The following is a 21,956-nucleotide window of genomic DNA, read 5'->3' as shown; positions in this document are numbered from 1 at the left end:
CACCCACAAGACGACATTCGGTAATATCAATTCTATCTGTTATGCAATTCATGGGTTTCATCAGGTCCATTTACACAGGTGTATTAATCAAGCACCATGCAGTCTGCATTCATAATCGAGGTGCTTGATTTTATACACCTGTGGAAAGTGACCTGAAGAAACCCATGAATTGACTTTCCAAAACACTGACGAGCACATAAGAACCTGTATTAGCCTACTAGAAAAAGACTTCTTGAAACTAACTAGCACAACAATAAAAGTTAGATCACAAACCTTTGCTTCTAACGTGATGACCTAATGTAGGCTAGAAAGCTGTGTAGCCTGACATGAGGATGTGCTCTGGAAGACATACAAAACACTAAGTAAACAGCAAGTAATCAAACAAAACATCATTGTAGGCCTACAAAGGTCAATGTAATAATGGCAAGAAGACATAAATTAGACTGAAGTGTAAAATACCTGAGCTCTAGTGATAGCAACTTAGCCTAATAGTGCACGGGTATTGTGTTTTTGATTTTCCCTGTTTAGACTAGAACAATACCCATACTTAGTTGAGCATAAAATATTGTTGCTAATATTATTATTTGTGGTTTAACGCTTAGGTTAGAAGATTATAGGTTCAACAAGCTAAATCTCTGGGTAGTGTGGTCAGTTTCTTATGAGTGTAGCTACACCAGGCACACGAAGCATTCCGTTCGCGTTATGGCCTACTGCAACAATTAGCTTCCAATAGGCCTAATCAATGGAAGTAGCTACACCTGGCGTGTTAGTGGCCTGTAGGCTACGTTCGGGAAAATAGACCATTACTCTAATGGATTTTACCAGAGCCCTTCCTATTAGGCATTCTCTGTTTTCACATGTCGCGAACAGAACACTTCAGTTACGTGCCTGGTGTAGCTTCCTGTAATATAGGCTAGCCTAAGCCTAGCTTGTACCCTTTTCATGCATGCTAACGTGAAGAACATGAACACGCTATTTTGTAACAGACGTTAGGTGGAAAAGTTTGTTTGTACTTACAGCCTGTGAGTGAGCTGGTGGTTGATCGTCATGACGGTACAGAACCAGGTAGTGATGGGGACGAGACCGCCTATGCCGAGTCCGAGTCAAGACCGAGTCTTTGAAGGGTCGAGACCGAGTCGAGACCGAGTCTGTTGGTTTTCAAATACAGTCGAGTCCGAGTCAAGACTGAGTCTTTGAAGAAGCAAGTCCGAGTCGAGACCGAGTCTTTTAGGAGTCGAGACCAAGACCATAAAAAATGTTCAGTTTTAATATTCATAATTTAATATCACCCCAGTTAATAATCAACAGTTAGGCCTACAGACTAAGCTAGATTGGGAATTGTTTAGAGGAGCAGTCTTAACGTCTTAATATGGACTATGCTGACCTACAGACACCGGCAGCAGAGCCATAGAGATAAATAAACGGCTCTGACGGCAGTATCTTTGCATTGCACCATGGGATGTCATTTTCAAATAATGCCGGTCAACATTGCATTTTATTATTATTGTTGTTATGTGTTGTCTGTTTTTTATATGAACATAAAAAATGCGTTGGTCTCGAGGACTCGGTCTGAAATTACGAGTCCTTCTCCTCCCACTGTGGTCCGAGACCGAGTCAAGACCGAGTCTTTGAAGGAACGAGTCCGAGACGAGACCGAGAAAGCAGAAATTGGTCTCGAGACCGGACTCGAGTACTACATCACTAGAACCAGGTTTTCAGAACATCGATGCAAAACCACTTTCTAAGGCAGTGAGTGTGGTCGAAATGATTGGAACACAGAACTAATGTTGCACTACTTCGGTGGTGGTGTTCCAACGATAAATCCGAACCATTTCTCAACTCATGTTTCAAAGGCAAGACATGCAACATTGATGTGTTATTGCCAGAAATAAAACAGGCACGATTTTTTTCCCACCATGTTGGCAACTTGCTGTTAGCTCCTAACTGCAGAGAGACAATCCCCTAGCCGCAAAATCTTCCAGTCTTCCTGTAGGCGGTCACAAGGCATCTAAAAGAGGATGGAACTTACTAACTCACTACAATATGTACTTAATGTCTCTATGTCTCTATAGTATCCATTACCTCTGACTATCTTTAAGTGTCCAATTTGTGATGTAAAGTTTTACTTTCCCAAATATTTGCAACATCTACAGCTACTTCATCAGCATCTTCCTGATTTCTGCATTGTTTGCATTATATTTAATGTAATGAAAGTCTATTAACAGAACAGCAAATTGATGGGGAGACTGCTGGGGTTGACAGAGAGGATGGTTTAACAACTGTTTCCTCTGATGAAACACAGTCTTGTTTTTGAGAGGTGGAAAAGTCACGCAAATCATCGTTGGTTCAGTGAGTATACTTCATTAATTTCTCCTGGTAAAGAGATTTTTTTCATGAAGGTTTTAGGACCACATGTTATTTTTTTCTGCCTATAGACTTTTGTTATTTTTTTCCTGCCTATTGTTTAATACGCTCAACATCTCCTCTGCTACTAAAACCATGAATAGGACAATTCTAATTCCAATGATTGTTCTTTCAGGTACCCAAACCATAAAAAATACACTAATTTGGTGTCTGATCACTAGATATCCATTTCTTAATGACCACAGCTAATCTGGTTATGTATGTTATTTTTTAACGTTTTGTTATGGAAAACATTATTCCTCAATTAAATTCCTATACTACTCTGACTCTGTCTGAGTCTCATAATTCATGTCTTTACTCAAAGGAGACCCGCTGGAGTGTCTTAGGAATAAGTTCAAAAAGGAAAGGTCTCCTTTGATAAACCTGATGACGATGCAGGAGATTAAGAGAAAGTTTGGTGTCAGAAGACAAAGAATTGTGGACCATGTGCCTCTGGAGGACCCACCTGGACATCAGGTGCCATTTTTACATTCTTGCTTGTCTTTAGCCCGTTTGTTTTCTTGTCTGTATGTCTATATGCTAGCTAGTCACAGTAGCCACTGTTTGTCAGTACAGATATCTTAATATTACACATTTCTCTTTGCTAATTTCAGAGAGCAAAAAAGTACAGAGTGGGGGTCCAGATGTCTTCTGATTACGAGCCAACACAAGAGGTTTGTAATATGTTTGTGAATGAAATGTTGAATCATACAGCAGTTAGGTCGTTAGTTAATTATTTATTTATTTCTGATTAAATGAAAGACTATCTGGCGTGAGAAAATTTATATTATCATTGCTCACATACGTTTTGCATTCTCTGCATGTCTTTTTTTTTTTTTTCAGATTATGTTGGACCTTATAGCAGTTGGGGAGGACTACCACAGCTTTCAAGAGCATACGCCATAAACAATTAGTTGTGCCGTCGTCAGCCAGATATTAGTCATATAATGGACAGGATGAGGCAAACTGTCTATAAGAGGGTAGAGTAAATGGGAAAGCCAACTGAGGAGGTGATGGAGATGTTCCAATTTCTTTGGGTGCCAGAGCTGGTGAGTAGCAAAGTCTTATAGTAGTATTACTGTAATGTGAGTTCAGTGCTGTTCAGTAGTAAGTTCTATAACCATTTATTGGTAACTACAATTTCCTCTGTTTTGTTTTGTTTGTTCATTTGTAGATGCATCATGAAATGAAGTTGCGGTTTGGACTGGACTTAAAGCTAAGCCTGCATAATACCCTCAGTATATTGACCCCTAACGTCATCAGAGTGGCTGACAGTGGGAGTCAGAGGGAGAGGCTGTCAAGCCTACGAGATGCTAACACAGATGGCAAGTCACCAGCTTCTTCTTTTCCCTTGCACCCTTCAATTATTTAATAATAATAAGATCATTAAACTATGTTTTAATGAAATCATTCTTTGCTTCTTTTGACATTTCAGACCTTCAAAAAAGTGCTGCTGTCCTAATTTTGCCTGCCCTTTTTAAGGAGGATGCCAAGTTTCTGTATTGTTTAGACGAGGTATTTGATGTTTTTAACATTACAAGTAACATTGCTTTATGTTGTCAATTCACATCATAGACTCTTACAGGAGATCCCTTGTACATTTCTCATTTGCATAGAAACCACTGAGCGTGTTTCCAACCATCATCTTCCAGGGTGGCGATACTCCCCTCCTTGCCAGGAGAGCATCCATAAAGATGGATGGCATCACAATAGCAAGTAGAGAGATGGATGTGCCACATGCCCTCCAATGCGAATTTGTCATTGGCCCCTCCCCTGACATTGATGCCTCCTTAGGCCTTGTGTATTTTTTGTTTATATTTTCTTTTTGATGTTCAGTACCCAAAAGAGGCCCACCATACATTATAATCATTTGAAATTTATTAATTTGTAAAAATGTAACTATTGCTGTTTTGAGCGTATTTATGACACATTCTTTATGCAAGTAATATAGAAGATATGTTTAAGCAATGAATATGTAAATTAATTTGTAAATATGTATCTATTGTTGTTTTGAGCGTCTTATGACACACATTTTTTTGCGAGTAATATAAAAGATATGCTAAAGCAATGAATATGTAAATTAATGTAGAAATACTGAATACAGTATTTGAATGATATTTGACTGATGTGTCAATTTTTGATTGATGTTGTCTATTTGTATTTAACATTTCGTACACATTATACGCTACTTCTCATTAATTTAAGTAATACTACTACTACTACTAATACTAATAATAATAATAATAATAATAATAAGTAGTAGTAGTAGGCCTAGTAGTAATAAAACACACCTGGTAGTTATGGTTCCATTTAGAACCATTAGAATGTAAAATAATGGCACCCCTGATGGTTCATCTCATAGAACCTTTTTAAAAGGTTCCATTTGGAACCATTTAGGGTGCCTTATTTGTATCAAAGGATGGAACCTTTTTTTCTTAGAGTGTACACTACGGAATTTTATTGAATGCTACCTCTGACTAAGAATGCATTACTTTGCACTTGTATAGTCTTTTATTTTTGAATCTTAAGAGCAATAAACATATATTGCAATGTTAAAGAATGTATGTTTTTTTTATTCATATATGTAAATAAACATATATAAGTTGCTATTGGAATTGGGAGATAATCGAATTGAATCGAAATCGAATCGGACTGAAAAAATGAATCGTTAGATTAATCGATGCATCGAAAAAATAATCGCTAGATTAATCGTTTAAAAAATAATCGTTTATCCCAGCCCTAGTTTTGTCTAAGACCGAACTGAACAAACTGTCAGTTATGTAGTGGAGGATATGCTGCCATTATCTACATTATGAGTCGAACTCATTCAGGCCACTAGTTGCCAAAATACCGGTCAGAGGAGAGGTAGCCCTACCGTGTAGAAAAACGTTTTCGAACTATATAGACACCCAATATGCTACTCAAAATAATGTGGAGCTCAAACAAACGTTATTTGTATCAATCCACTATATAAACATATAATAATAATATCTAGGCTACATACATGGCATTTGATTGGAGACAACTTTGTCCCACAGCAACATTGACATTTTTAGATTTGTGTACAATAATGTATATTGTATTAAGTGTACATTTCATTTCAATATTCATATTTATCATAAATAATTGAACATGCACATGTATTTTAAGTTCCATTAAAGAGGGGTGGAGGTGGGGTCATATTTGAGCAATTAAAAATGTACTTGAAAGTAACTCAATAGTTACTTTCTGAAGTAACTAGTTACTTTAAAAAGTTGGTGACTGAATGAACTAGACTGCATTTCCGAGGAACTGCGAAAGTGTGCTTGCTCTGGTGCGGTCACTAATGTGAGCAAAAAGTGGAATATGCTACATTGAACCTGGCATGATCAAAGAATTCTAACAGTGGCTAATTTTTCAAAATCGGGCGTACAGGTCAAAGGTTATGTGCATTAACATACATCCGAAATGGCAAAACACATTTTTGCTAGTTGCAGCGACCTCTAGGTCAAAGGACACAAAATTATGTGTGGCCTCAGAATGGAGTCCCGAGTCCCTGTACCAAGTTTTGTTTTGAGAAATGAAAGTGTCGCTTAGATATGAGCTAAGTTCCTGTAACTCTAGCACCCCCCTAGTGGTTGAATGTCACCAATTCAATTTACTGTGTGTCCTCAGGATGGGTTCCCAAGTCCATGTACCAAGTTTGGTTTCTATACGTGAAAGTGTTGCTGAGATATGACCTACTTCCTATTTTGTGGCTACGGATTTCGTTTGGCTGTAACGGCTGTGTTGGGTGAACGCTTTTGAAAATCAAAAATCCTTCTGATAAGTTTTGTCAGGCTACAGAGGAATTGACCAATGGCAGCAGTTAACGATTCCATGTGGTTTATTTACCAAATATGAAACATGACGGAGGCGTTAAAATGCTACTTGTTTATCAGGATACTGTTTCACTGATTTATTTTAAAGATATGAGCTATGACAGAAGTTAGGTGTGAATGTTCAGTGTTTCCCACAGAATTGGATTAAATTTGTGGCGGTGGCTGACTTGGACAACGGGTGAGGGGGGGACTGGGGGGTCTATTTGAGTGCCTGTCACTCTAAGGCGTTTGTTAGGGAACCATTGCAATTTTAACAGTTAAACTAGAATGTAATGCCAGAGGAATTACAATAGTGGATGGAAAGCTGCTGGCTTAATGTTGGTGGGGAAATTCCTGGAAAAAAAAACATTAAATCACTTAATCTTTGAGTTCATACAAACCCTCGTACCAAAAGACCTTGTGTGTCAAGGCATTCTTGAGATATAACATTCAAGATGTTTTTGACCTTGACATTTGACCTCCAACATCAATTCACTTCATCTTTGAATCCATACAAATACTCATACCAAATTTCAGGCATGTAAGGCATTCTTGAGATATCGCACTCAGAGTGTTCATTGACTTGACCTTTGACCTTTGACCTCCAACATCAACTCACTTCATCTTTGAGTCCATACAAACACTTGTACCAAATTTGAAGCACATGCGTCAAACCGTTCTGGAGATATAATGCGCAAAGCATGAGATATGGCTGTGACTTATTTTGACACACGGGAAACACTTAAACAGGATGTGTAGTTTTAGGGAGCACCAGATTGTATGCATTAGAAGCTGAGACAGTTTGATTCACAGGTGACACCTGTGCCAGTGTTCTAATTAGCCCGGGAACTACTCTGGGAGCTTAACGAGCGCAGCTGGCTTTAGGCCATTATGACATCACAGCCATTCAAGTCTATGGGGGGAAAATTAGCTTTTTACCATTTTTAATCCCCTATTTCTCAAAAAGTATAAACTTTTAAGAAAATCTGAAAAAGTTACTCTGTTGTCCAACTCCAGACCTACAAAACGGTTATTTCAACATGTCTGTACGTTAAGCGGTTAGAGTCGCATTAATTCTTGAAAAGGTAAAAAGAAAAAATGGTTATAATAATAATAACTAGAATGTAATGCCAGTGGAATTACAATAGTGGATGGAACGCTGCTAAAGTTGGTGGGGAAATTCCTGGAAAAAAAACATTAAATCACTTAATCTTTGAGTTCATACAAACCCTCGTACCAAAAGACCTTGTGTGTCAAGGCGTTCTTGAGATATAACACTCAAGGTGTTTTTCACCTTGACATTTGACCTTTGACCTCCAACATCAATTCACTTCATCTTTGAATCCATACAAATACTCATACCAAATTTCAGGCATGTAAGGCATTCTTGAGATATCGCACTCAGAGTGTTCATTGACTTGACCTTTGACCTTTGACCTCCAACATCAACTCACTTCATCTTTGAGTCCATACAAACACTTGTACCAAATTTGAAGCACATGCGTCAAACCGTTCTGGAGATATAATGCGCAAAGCATGAGATATGGCTGTGACTTATTTTGACACACGGGAAACACTTAAACAGGATGTGTAGTTTTAGGGAGCACCAGATTGTATGCATTAGAAGCTGAGACAGTTGATTTCACAGGTGACACCTGTGTCAGTGTTCTAATTAGCCCGGGAACTACTCTGGGAGCTTAACAAGCGCAGCTGCCTTTAGGCCATTATGACATCACGGCCTTTGAAGTCTAAGGGGGAAAAATGAGCTTTTTAACATTTTTAATCCCCTATTTCTCAAAAAGTATAAACTTTTTAAAAAATCTGAAAAAATAACTCTCTTGCCCCACTCCAGACCTTCACAACGGTTATTTCAACATGTCTGTACGTTAAGCGGTTAGAGTCGCATTAATTCTTGAAAAGGTAAAAAGAAAAGGTTATAATAATAACTAGAATGTAATGCCAAAGGAATTACAATAGTGGATGGAAAGCTGCTAAAGTTGGTGAGGAAATTCCTGAAAAAAAAACATTAAATCACTTAATCTTTGAGTTCATACAAACCCTCGTACCAAAAGACCTTGTGTGTCAAGGCGTTCTTGAGATATAACACTCAAGGTGTTTTTCACCTTGACATTTGACCTTTGACCTCCAACATCAATTCACTTCATCTTTGAATCCATACAAATACTCATACCAAATTTCAGGCATGTATGTAAAGGCATTCTTGAGATATCGCACTCAGAGTGTTCATTGACTTGACCATTGACCTTTGACCTCCAACATCAACTCACTTCATCTTTGAGTCATACAAACACTTGTACCAAATTTGAAGCACATGCGTCAAGTCATGTCAAGTTAAGCGGTTAGAGTCGCATTAATTCTTGAAAAGGTAAAAAGAAAAGGTTATAATAATAATAAGAAGAAGAAGCCAGGAGATTTCAAGATAGTGGATTCCATCCACTATAACTATTTTTTTGAATGCATGAAAATGCAAAAAATATCATGTAAAATATGCAGAGTAAAAACAAACTATATTGGTTGCTAGGTAGATGAGCTTTAATATAGTTGGAATGACTGGACAGTTAAATAGGTGGGTAGTTTATATGGTTAAATTATTTGCTTGGTAGATAAGGTTTAATATAGTTGGAATGATTGAACAGTTAAATAGGTGGAAAATTTAAATGGTTAAATTATTTAGGTTAGGTTAGGTTAAATTATTTAATTGACGATAACTGACAGTTGGAATGGCTTTAATGTTTGCTAGCAGTTATGCTAACTATGTTATCAAAGATAGTACTTAATTTAGTTAACTTAGCTAATGTTTTCATTTTTAGTAGTTATGCTAACTAGTTATGCTAACTAGTAATGTTAACCATGTGACTTAGCTAACTTAGCTAATCATTTTTAGCAGTTATGCTAACTATGCTAACTAACATGCTAACTATGTTAACCATGTGACTTAGCTAACCTAGCTAATCATTTTTAGTAGGTATGCTAACTATGCTAACTAGCATGTTAACTATGTTAACCATGTTACTTAGCTAACTTAGCTAATCATTTTTAGCAGTTTTGCTAAAAATGCTAACTAGCATGCTAACATGCTAACTATGTTACTTAGCTAACTTAGCTAATCATTTTTACCAGTTATGCTAACTAGCATGTTAGCATGCTAACTATGCTAACCATGTTACTTAGCTAACTTAGCTAATCATTTTTAGCAGTTTTGCTAAAAATGCTAATAATTTTAGCAATGCTAACATGCTAACTATGCTAACCATGCTAACTAGCTACAGTGGATAGGAGTCATAGTTGATGACAAGTAACAGTTACAATGGCTGAACAGTTAAAAAGTTCAGTAGTTTAAAGGGTTAAATTGTTTAACAGTGAAATATTGTAGTGAGGACTTTTATTTTGAAACAGTTTTTGCTAACTAGCATGCTAACATGTTAAGTATGTTTATCATGTGACTTAGCTAACTTAACTAATCATTTTTAGTAGGCATGCTAACTATGTTAGCTAACCTAGCTAATCATTTTTAGCTGTTTTGCTAAAAATGCTAACTAACATGTTAGCATGCTACCATGCTAACTATGTTACTTAGCTAACTTAACTAATCATTTTTAGCAGTTTTGCTAAAAATGCTAACTAGCACGCTAACATGCTAACTATGCTAACCATGTTACTTAGCTAACTCAGCTAATCATTTTTAGCAGTTTTGCTAACAATGTTAGCAATGTTAACATGCTAACTATGCTAACCATGCTAACTAGCTACAGTGGTCATAGTCATAGTTGATGACAAGTAACAGTTACAAAGGCTGAACAGTTAAAAAGTTCAGTAGTTTAAAGGGTTAAATTGTTTAACAGTGAAATATTGTAGTGAGGACTTTTATTTTGAAACAGTTTTTGGCAGAGGAAGCAGTTGAAAAGGATGTGTAGTCTTAATAGGGCCAGTTTGTATGCTTAACCCTCTATACCCCAGTGGAATTCTACAACAATGCTTTTTTTATGCCAGTGAGGCAGCTAAGTCAGTCATGACAAACGGGAGGATGCTAACGTTAAATATATTACACTTTCATGTTTTTATTTTGTCATTTTCTTACATATTCTTACATATCTAATATGATCGTCACTTATATCAAAACATGGTGGATGCACATCAATACCATCTCATCTAATTGAGAAAAGACGCGGACGCTTGTTAGAAGCCATAACTCCAGAGGCACCGTAAGTCCTCAGCCGGTCAGTCAACAGGCTAAACTCAAAAATACCGGAGAAATGTCAATAGCGACCTAGCCATTTAAGTGTGTCAAAATAAAAGTCTGGTGTTTATGTATCCACTAACGCTGTATTATTTCATGTATGAAGGTTATACTGTAGCAGATGTCTCTTTAAGAATTGCGGCCGGCCGCAGCCGTTACAGGAGATTATAGAACGGCCGTCTACGGCCGCTACGGGGTATAGAGGGTTAAAGCCTGAGACTGGCAGTTGGCACAGGTGGCCTGAACACCTGCCATAGGATTCTAATTGCTGTGATGTCATAAAGGGCAATGTTAAGTCAATGGGGACATTTTGATAGTTTTTAATTAATAGTTTAAAAAGTATAAAAGTTACAAAGCTGAAAAATACATAGCACTCTTGTCCTAAGTAAGACCTACGTGACAATGTTTGAATGAAGTTTCTACGTTAAACGTTTGAAGCTGCATTAAACGCGTTAGAAGAAGAAGAATAAGAAGAAGAAGCCTTGGAAGAACAGTATAGTGCATTTTCATGCACTATAATAAGAAGACGTTTGCAATAACAATACAGTGCATTTTCATGCACTGTAATAATAATAATAAGAAGAAGCCAGGAGATTTCAAGATAGTGGATTCCATCCACTATAATTAAAGGTTCATACTTCTCCTTGAGACAAACAGTTCTGAATCTTGGAAAAATGTTCCATTTACATCTGGATTTTGCAAACATTTAGTGTCAGAGTCAATACAATTAATAGAGCATGCATGAGTAACCTAGTCGAATGAAAGTGATTGAATTATTTTTAAATTATTTAAATAGTACAACATAGAACATTAATGTGTGGTAGCTGGTTTTGATTTACCATAAAGTACAGGGCCTTCAACCTTTTTCAGCTCAAGGGACCCTTGGCTGAGGCCATAAGGCCAAAATGTTACCAGCTTTCGTGAACATGAAACAGAATTCACAAATCCATTCAATGATTTAGATTAGCTTTAAAATGTAATGTCTTCACCCAAACTCCACTTTACAACCAAAGTTCATGAATATCGGCCCTGTAGCTTTTCATGTTGTTGTATCATACAATGAACAGACAAACCATAATGTAGAGTAGCCTATGTAATCTAGTCTAATCTCATTGACGCATAACATGTGGCATGGCTTCTTTCATTACCACACGTAGCCTACTGTAAATCATGGCAATAAGAATAGCAGGTTACACGTTCAATAGAGCTGCACAGTCCCGCCCACAGCCAAAATGCGGTTAGGTGCCGGATGCAAGATTCCCATTCATTTGTCCCATTGACGTTTGGAAAAATCCATATCTAAAGAGTTTTACAGCATGTCTAACCAGCTACGGCATAACTTATAAGCATACAACATATCATTTCGAGTGAAAAAACGAAGAGAAAATCCAAAAAAAGTCAAAGGTACAAGACTGTGTACATATTTTCATTCCCGAGCGAAGGAACTACTCATCCCATAAACCACCGCGCCTCACTGAATAATATAGGCAAAATCGGCGCGATTTATTTTGCCATTTCCAACCGCGACAGCACGCGAACCCTTTCCTCCAAACAGTGATTTTTATATAGTGAATGTGCAGTTAATAGCAGTTATTTCAGGAGTAATCGTGTAAATAATAGTGTTTTGATATTGAATTTTATATTTATCATCGTGTATTTTATATCGTGTGTGTGTGAAAGCGGTTAACGTTAACGGCAGTGCTTCGTAACGTTACCTGACTCATCCTATGCTGTCATCACTGCTCAGTCGGGCTGATGCATTGACTGGTGCATGGTCTGCTCTTGGACCACCTGGTCTGCTCTTGGACCACCATATTAAGTTTATTAATTTGCCGTGAATTATTACACAAAATGTTCATTAAATGCACAAAGTATTCCTAGGTTAATGATTGATATGAATCATACAGTATGAAGGCTACAAGTAGCCTAGCTAATGTTAACTAGCACTGCTAGCAGCATTAACGTTACCAACCTCCCTGCTTAACTCACCATAACTTTGTAGGTCTTGTCCCTCATGCTGGCCCTTACAAAACCCACAAACTGACTCTCGGACACACAACAGTCAATAATGTGACCCGATTTAAAGTGGCTTTCACCCCTTTGGACACTCACTAAAACATAATTTTTGGAGTTGGAAAGAATCTTTTGCAGCGATTTTTGTGTGAGCATATCAGTGAACACCCCTGACCACTCGGTGAGTTTCACGTCTTTGTAAACGAAAGTTTAATGCGTTTTAGGAAGGATTGTTCCAGTGCACCTATGCGGAGGGGGGGCGCTACCACAGAAACCGAAAATTCTCAGGACAGCAGCATGTGTCCAAATTTCAATCTTAAACGTTCTATTTAATCATAAACTATCTGAAAACAGGGCTTTAAGTGTAAAATACCGAACTTGTCCTTTAAAGTTGTTTCGTGCGCAGGTTCACCGTTGGTCATTACGAAACTTACATATGCGATGCTACAATTAGCTGCAAGTCTCCCGCCTCACATGAAAGTGGTGGTGTTGCGGGGCAATTTATTTCTGACAGACAGAAATATCACACCTTCATTGATAGCAGTGGAGGTGATGAAAGTGAATTTGAATTAAAAATATTGGGGATACAACTGATAAGCAATGAAAAATAAAGCATTAGTCCAGGAGCATCACATAATTACATTTATCCTGGACTATCGTTTAGTGTTAGTCCAGGGCCATTACAATGTCCAATTCATTCTGTGGTATCGCAAAATGTTAGCCCAGGACCATCACAGACTGACATTCATTCTGGACTGTTGAATATTTTCAGTCCAGGATCACTACCATGTCACATCCATCTTATTTATCTATATCTATAATTTGCTTCAAATTTGGTACAAGTGTTTGTATGGACTCAAAGATGAAGTGAGTTCATGTTGGAGGTCAAAGGTCAAAGGTCAAGTCCATGAATACTCTGAGCGTGATATCTCATGAATGCCTTGACATACATTCCTGAAAATTGGTATGAGTGTTTGTATGGACTCAAAGATTAAGTGAATTGATGTTGGAGGTCAAAGGTCAAATGTCAAGGTCAAAAACACCTTGATTGTTATATCTCAAGAACGCCATGACACACAAGGTTTTTTGGTACGAGGGTTTGTATGAACTCAAAGATTAAGTGATTCAATGTGTTTTTTCCAGGAATCTCCCCACCAACATTAAGCCAGCAGCTTTCCATCCACTATTGTAATTCCTCTGGCATTACATTTCTAGTTTATTGTTAGTCCTGGACAATCACAGCCACAGTTATTCTATGCTGTCATTAAGTGTTGATCCAGGACCACCAGCATTATGTTTAGCCTGGGCCCACATAGAGTGACATCCATCCTTACTTTGTCCACACCTTATTTTAATCATTCGAATCTATGTTTCAGAAAACAGTGGGAAACCTTTAAGGATGTCTGGTAAGTGTGAAAGGTTGCGTAATAAAAAGTGTCATCATTAGTGTATTTCAAATTATGTCCTTAAAGATATCCTTTTCCTTTTTATTAGATAACCTTGTTGGAACGTGCGGACCTCACACAATTTATGTCTCAAGTCTGAAGACTCTTTTTGAGGACGCGTACATTTCAGATGAGGTTCCAACTAATTTTCATTCATCTGCCATGTGTCTATATGTCAATGTAGATGCAATGAAATTCTGTCACATATGATTTTAAGTTAATGCATTTTAAAACCAGTTAAATTGCTACTTTTACTATTTTAAATATGTAAATATGTAATATATATGTAATGTATGTATATATGTATGTATATATGAATATGTAAATACAACATAAAAAGCTGGAGGGGGAGCAAGGTAGAATTTGCCTATTAACCTACTAGTGCTGTTCAGCAAACAATGTACAGCAAATTTTGGGTTCAAAGAGTAATCTTATGCTAAACACCACTTTTCCATCAGAGACATTTGTAAAAAGCATAGCTGGTATGATATAGAACATTATCAGAATATAGAATCAATATGAACATTTTCTTCAAAAACCCAGATAGGAAAGTAGCTCAGTGAGTAACAAGTCACTCTTCAATGCAGGAGACTGGGGTTTGATTCTTGCTAACTGTAATAATTTTAAAGGTGCATTTCTCACAGCTAAACCAAGCTAGATAGATAGATACAGTAGATATATAGAGATAGAAGGTCGGGCTTGTGGAGCTATACATGGTCCTCGCTTTAGATTGGGGGGCTGCAAAATTTACTACAAATAGGTAAGAAAGGTCTTATAAGCGTATTAGTTGCAAGCTGCTTGTTAACACTTACAACTGTTAACAAATATGCTTGTAAGTAACTTAAAAGGCTGCTTATTAACGCTTACAAGCTGCATGTTAACAGTTAGTTAATGTTATTAAAGGATAACAACAGTTAACTAACTGTTAGTAATGAATTGTTAACTGCTTATTATGCACTGTTAATACCTAATAAGCACATGTTATTCTAAAGCGTTACTCATTATTCTTGTGAATGCTAGAAAACCACAAGGGGGCGCATATATTATGGGCTTGTAAAATCAGCATTTTTTGACAGACCAAAGTTGCATACCTTCATACCTAATGTAACATTAAAGAACAATATAAACTAGAAAATGTAATTTCGAGGAAATTACTAGTGCATGAAAATGCAAAACATATATTAACATAAAATGCAAAACAAACTTTTATTTGGAAACAGTTGTGGGCAGAGGAAACAGTTGGCGGGAGTGATAGTGGATGACAACTGACAGTTGAAATGGCTGAACAGTTAAATAGTTGAGTAGTTTAAAAAGTTAAATTATTTAATAGTGAATTATTGTAGTGAGGACTTTTATTTTGAAACAGCTGTGGGCAGAGGAAACAGTTGGCGGGAGTTATAGTTGATGACAACTGATAGTTGAAATGGCTGAGCAGTTAAATAGTTGGACAGTTTAAGTAGTTAAATTATTTAATAGTGAATGAATGGATATGTATATGTAGATAGTTTAATGGATGTTGATACACAGATAGTTTAATGGATGAAATGAAGAAAAAGAAGGGAAAGAAAGTGGGAAAGAGAAAAGTGAGCTATCCAGTTCAATGGAGAGAGACAGAGAAAAGGTTCCATTGAAGTTGCTGCAGTCAGTAAGAGAGCACAGGTGCATTTGATTGTATTCTAGTCATAGTTGATGACAAGTGTTGACATAGTTGATGACAAGTTAAAAGTTGTTGATAGACAGCTAGTTTAATAGATAGATAGTTTAATGATTGTTTTTAAAAGTAGACTGTTTAAAAGTTGAATGTATATAGTTTAAAAGTTTAAAAGTTGAATGTAGATAGTTTAAAAAGTTGTTGATAGACAGCTAGTTTAAATAGATAGATAGTTTAATGATAGTTTTAAAGTAGACCGTTTTAAAAGTTGAATGTAAAAAGTTCAGTAGTTTAATGGGTTAAAATGTTTAACAGTGGATTATTGTAGTGAGGACTTTTATTTTGAAACCGTTTTGGGCAGAGGAAACAGTTGAATAGGATGTGTAGTCTTAATTGACCTAGATTGTATGCTTAAAGCCTGAGGCTGCAGGTGGCCTGAACACCTGGCATAGGATTCTAATTGCTTAATGGCCGTATTATGATGTCACAATCAGCAATGTTAAGTCTATGGGGATTTTAAAAACGTTTTTGTTTAATAGTTTAAAAAGTATCAAAGTTGAAAAGACATAGCAGCTTGGTCCGTTTGAAGACCTACATTACAAAGTTTGAATGAAGTTTCTAAGTAAAACTGTTCAAGAGAAATTGTGTATGGAAAAAGTGGTAAGTGGAATAATAATAACTAGAAATGCAATTCCAAGGAATTACCAGTGCATGAAAATGCAAAAGTTGTGATGTAAAATATCATGTATAGTTAAAATAGATAATACAGAGATGGTTACTATGGTGATGCTAGGATAGACATGGTGGTTGCATAGCTTAATAAAAGTTGATAGTTTAAAAGTGGACCGTTTAAAAGTTGAATGTAGATAGTTTAAAAGTTGTTGATAGACAGCTAGTTTAATAGATAGATAGTTTAATAATAGTTTAAAAGTAGACTGTTTAAAAGGGGAATGTAGATAGTTTAAAAGTTGTTGGTTTAATAGATAGTTAGTTTAAAAGTAGACCGTTTAAAAGTTGTTGAAAGCCTGAAAGTTTAATGAATGTTGATATTCAAATAGTTTAATGGCTGTGTATAGGTAGATATTTGATGATAACTAAAAGTTGGAATGGCTCTAATGTTTGCTAGCAGTTATGCTAACAATTTATAGAGCATAGCACTTAGCTAATGTTTTCTTAGCACTTAGCTAACCTAGCTAATTATTTTTAGCAGTTATGCTAACTATGCTAACTAGCATGCTAACAATGTTAACATACTAACTATGCTAACCACGTTACTTAGCTAACTTAGCTAATCATTTTTAGCAGTTTTGCTAAAAATGCTAACTAGAATGCTAACTATGCTAACCATGTTACTTAGCTAACTTAGCCAATCATTTTTAGCAGTTTTGCTAGAAATGCTAACAATGTTAGCAATGCTAACATGCTAACTATGTTAACCGTGCTAACTAGCTACAGTGGGTAGGAGTCATAGTTGATGACAATTAACAGTTACAATGGCTGAACAGTTAAAAAGTTCAGTAGTTTAAAGGGTTACATTGTTTAACAGTGAAATATTGTAGTGAGGACTTTTATTTTGAAACAGTTTTTGGCAGAGGAAGCAGTTGAACAGGATGTGTAGTCTTAATAGGGCCAGTTTGTATGCTTAAAGCCTGAGACTGGCAGTTGATCCAGGTGGCCTGAACACCTGCCATAGGATTCTAATTGCTTAATGGCCGTATTATGATGTCACAATCAGCAATGTTAAGTCTATGGGGATTTTTAAAACGATTTTCTTTAATAGTTTAAAAAGTATAAAAGTTTCAAAGTTGAAAAGACATAGCAGCTTGGTCCGTTTGAATGCCTACGTTACAAAGTTTGAATGACGTTTCTAAGTTAAACTGTTCAAGAGAAAAAGTGGTAAGCGGAATAATAATAAGAAGTTGTTGTTGTTGCCTTGGAAGAACAGTACAGTGCATTTTCATGCACTGTAATAAGAAGTTGTTGTTGCCTAGGAAGAACAGTACAGTAATAAGTTGCCTAGGAAGAACAGTACAGTGCATTTTCATGCACTGTAATAAGAAGACTTCGGATAACAGAACAGTGCATTTTCATGCACTGTAATAAATCTGCCTAAGGAGACTAAGTGTCCAACTTCACGACCAACTTATCAGTTTGTTGAGCCGGCCTATTAGTACTCTGCCCTTCACCCTATAATAATAATAGTACTACTACGACGACTGGTACTACTACTACTACTTCTACTACTACTACTAATAATAATACCGGTACTTAATTACTTGTGGTATAGTGAGAGCAGATTATTTGAACATGTACATGGTTAAAGGGAGTATGGAGGAGTGCTGGGATGTGTTCTGATCCACCTGTGCAGTGGTCCTTTGGGGGTGATGGTTTCAGGCAGATAGTCCACAAGCGGTGACCAGCACCCTCCATTTACAGGCATGGGCAAAGGCAGTGGATGATTGGTCTCCAGGACACTCAGTAGCCAGTCAGTGAAGGGCAGCAAAGGTTCATCTGTGAGTGAGAAAAGCTAGGTCATACCACCTGTTATTAAATAGGCAACATGAATGTGTGACACATCCTCGCCAGTTGGACCCTGAGCATCCCAACAGAGTAAACCTACTTCTAAATCTACGGATATGGATATCTATGGACAATCTATATGGACAATCTATAGAGAATCTATGGATGTGGACACACATACATGTATGGATACTAATAAACACACATATTCTGATCCATATACAGAAGATGAGTGCACACACATATCTTCTTGGAGGGGGACAGGAAAACACACTGAAAGACATCACTGCTCAGGCTTTGGACTGCAACAACTAGAGCCAGGCACAGAACGTTTGCTAGACTGTTTCTATGTCGTTCGTTCTGCTCTCAGTCAGAGGTTATGGTTATGGTTATGGGATTTGGCGGACGCTTTTGTCCAAAGCGACATACAAATACAAAACAATATAATATTTAAATTTAACAGGGAACAGATTAAAATGTTGGTCAGACTATAGTAAGGAGAATAGCAATAATAAACAACAATGTCAGTTCAATCAATAGCCCAATGAAATAAACAATGAAAATGAGGGAAAAAAGCAATAATAAACAATCATAACAGAGGTAGCTGCTTAGATGTTTGTTGTTCCTCACTCAACTTATATGCGTAAAAGACAAATCATCTGTGGCTTTAGTAGACCAGAAAGAAAGAGGCAAAGAGAGGTCATCATGGAGGACTTAAGAAGTTAGGAGAAGAGATCAAAAGAGAAGATCAGAGATGAGGAGATGTCTCTTTTCATCTGTGAGAAAATTCCTCTGGCACACTATCGATAGCTGCCAATCCTTGTATTGGTTCTGAGAACGCTAGAAGCCAGAGACTAAGCGTGACATACTCACTCTTCTCCTCATCATAGGAGCCACCTGAACTGTTACTGTTGCGAAATTCCAGACGATTGTGGACTCGCATAGTTTTGGTGACTCTAAAGACGCATACAAACAGAAAAAAACACATATCACACACTTTAGGGCATGTGTTTTGACAGTAATAAACACTTGGCTATGTGATACTGTGGTGAATGCAGAATCCAGTGTTGAGAGAAGAGCCCACCTGTCCTCATGCTCGTTGCCTGCTTTTGCCTCATCTGTATCGGGGAAGCTCTCCTGTCCTGCCAGCACTGTGTTACTACTAGATGTGGTGCCTAAACCATGGTCAAACATCACAATACAGTAGCACTGAATCAATAAGGTAAAACAAGCATCTCATATACACCACCATTCATGTCCTACAGTGATGGCCAAAAGTATTGGCACCCATGCTAAAGTTGACTGAAAAGAGGAATATCATCTTTTGGAAATTGATCTTAATGCCTTAAGTGAAAAATGAGGAAATATCTAACCTTTAAGGACACCAATTTTCTAAGTGAATGAATAATGTATCATAAATAAATAAATGTTCTTCCTTAAAATACAGGGGTCATAAGTATTCCCACCCCTACAGTATGTTAAATTCCCATAGAGACAGGCAGATTTTTATTTTTAAAGGCCAGTTATTTCATGGATCCAGAATACTGTGCATCCTGATAAAGTTACCTTGGCCTTTGGAATTAAAATAGCCCCACATCATCACATACCCGTCACCATACCTAGAGATTGGCATGGGTGTTATTTCAGTTAGCCTATTAGCTGGTTTGATGCTCATTGAGCTCAATGCAAATCAAACCAGCTAATAGGCTGTTTTTTCACTTCAGGCATTAAGATCAATTTCCAAAAGATGATTTTATATTCTTCTTTTCAGTCAACTTTAGCATGGGTGCCAATACTTTTGGCCATCACTGTACATACTACTGAATCCTTATTTCAACAATGCCTGACATATGCAGGCAGTGAAACCACCATGTTTATGTGGGAGTGCTCACCTGAGGTGGCAATGGGGATCTTGCTGGTTGCAGCAAACTGGTAGAAGGGAGGGTTGTCACAATGGATTACCACAGGATTGACAGGGTCTGTCTGCTGAAGCTCAAACAGCAGGTCCTTCATCGTCTGAGTGGTGTTGTTCCGACACAGGTAGATCACCACCTTCTTAATCTGTTTTTCAAAAACAATGACAATACATAAAAATAAAGGACTAAATTGATCCTTCATTTGTGTTCATGTAACTATGGGTCAAAATATGTACGTCCAGTGGGAGAATGGTGGCCGCAGATACAGAGGTGGCAGCTGGTTCGACGGAACACTGGCACCCGGTTACCAAGACCATTTATCAAAAGAAACATCAAACATCGCCTCCCACCCTAACCACTGATTTTTTACCGTTCTCACATCCGGCAGGTCTTTCAGGAGTCTTTCACTACCAGACCAGAAGGCTCAGGAAGACTCGACGCCAACACTTTATCATTACGCTCACTTACATGGTACTTTAGTGTTAACAGTACTTTAACATGCATCTATACCACTTTCACAATGTTACTGTGCACAAATAACCAACTGTATGTTATTGAGTCATGTCCACATCTCCTCTACATCTATCTAGAATGATAGAACAGTGAAGTGTCATGAAGTATCGATGACTACCTTTATGGGTTGCACCGAGCAGAAATTGGACTGATTAGATCAAACTAGTTTCTGGCTACATAGGAGACTCACATAATGTAAGAGTGCGGTGTTGCTGCTGACGCCACATAGGCTGATGAGGAACTGCAGAGTGGTTTTCAGATTGTTGGTCCATTTGTCATGGCAGATAAGGGCACTCCACACATTCTTCATCTCTGGGCCGGGCAAATCGTCCCCATACTGGCAGAGAGGGTGAGGACAGGTTAAAGGTGCATTCTAGGAGGGCATTTTTTTTTATTTCTACTGGCCCTTAACACATACACTGTAACAATAACAATTGTTATTTCATACTGTGCATTCTAAAACAGATAGTTCCAGTCTTTGATTAACTGATCCATGCTTGAAACTGTTGTAAAACACAAAATGTATACCTGCAACCACATTCAATTAGTGTTACTGCGCAAAACAAAAATCAGTTGCTGCATCTGTGTCCAACATTGTTGCTGATGAACTACATTCCTATGTATTTACTTTATGAAACCTTTATGAAAAGAATTTTGAACAGCGAGAACATTGTAGCTTATTGTTCAGATAAACCTTCTCATGAAGCACAGTAATAAGGGCAATTCTCCAACTATGGTAGTTGTTTATGTGGAAATTTTCAGCAAAATGAAAAAAATAAAAAAAATAACTAGATGTACCGCGAAGAGGTACACAATATGACCGCTGCTCAGTTTTGAACATTCTCCCCGCATGTGCATGTATCTTTATGTGTGTGTTTGCGAGTGTTCATGAGTATGTGTGTGTGTGTGTGTGCATGCATAGTGTCACAAAATGTACACATATATTAATTTATTGTATGGTCCCCCATGAATGGAATTCCACATGCATTCAGAGGGTGTCATATGATCCCACACTTCAAAACAGATTGCGACAGATCAAAATGAAAACAATGGTTCGTGTCATCCTTGTGGGACTACATGCCCAACAAGTTTTGTGCACCCTGGTCTTTCAGTGGCCCTGAAATCGCTGACACAAAATTACTGAAGAAAAAATCCAGAAGAAAATAAATAAATAAAAAATGCTACATAGCTCATAGTGGTGTCTTGTAAGGATCCTGCTCATGTTGCAAAGCACTTGCAATTACATTTTTGAGCCTGTTAAGAGGCACAAACACAGTCTACAATCTGCCCCCATAGTATAGCTTTCTAGCTGCCCGGCTGAGCTAGCTACAACAGCTAACACTAGTTAGTTTAACTGAGCTTAAAATGTTTGATTTATAGTGTGTTTTTTTGTGATAA

General features: G+C 37.3%; 1 protein-coding gene across 1 annotated transcript in view; it reads right to left on the bottom strand.

Moving 5' to 3' along the window:
• Positions 1–21,956, bottom strand: part of LOC121683381 (protein furry homolog) — a 227,594-nt gene that overhangs the window by 79,193 nt on the left and 126,445 nt on the right. Inside the window, exons 32-36 of the mRNA XM_042063004.1 lie at positions 20,749–20,895; positions 20,022–20,190; positions 19,214–19,304; positions 19,003–19,085; positions 17,970–18,120 (exon numbers count right to left, since the gene is read on the bottom strand). Coding sequence (XP_041918938.1) covers positions 17,970–18,120; positions 19,003–19,085; positions 19,214–19,304; positions 20,022–20,190; positions 20,749–20,895 — 641 coding nt within the window. The remainder of the gene's footprint in view (positions 1–17,969; positions 18,121–19,002; positions 19,086–19,213; positions 19,305–20,021; positions 20,191–20,748; positions 20,896–21,956) is intronic.

Source organism: Alosa sapidissima, chromosome 15 (assembly GCF_018492685.1).
Source record: "Alosa sapidissima isolate fAloSap1 chromosome 15, fAloSap1.pri, whole genome shotgun sequence".
Taxonomy (NCBI): domain Eukaryota; kingdom Metazoa; phylum Chordata; class Actinopteri; order Clupeiformes; family Clupeidae; genus Alosa; species Alosa sapidissima.
The sequence above is the reverse complement of the archived record's forward strand: the minus strand, read 5'-3'. Positions and strand labels throughout refer to the sequence as shown.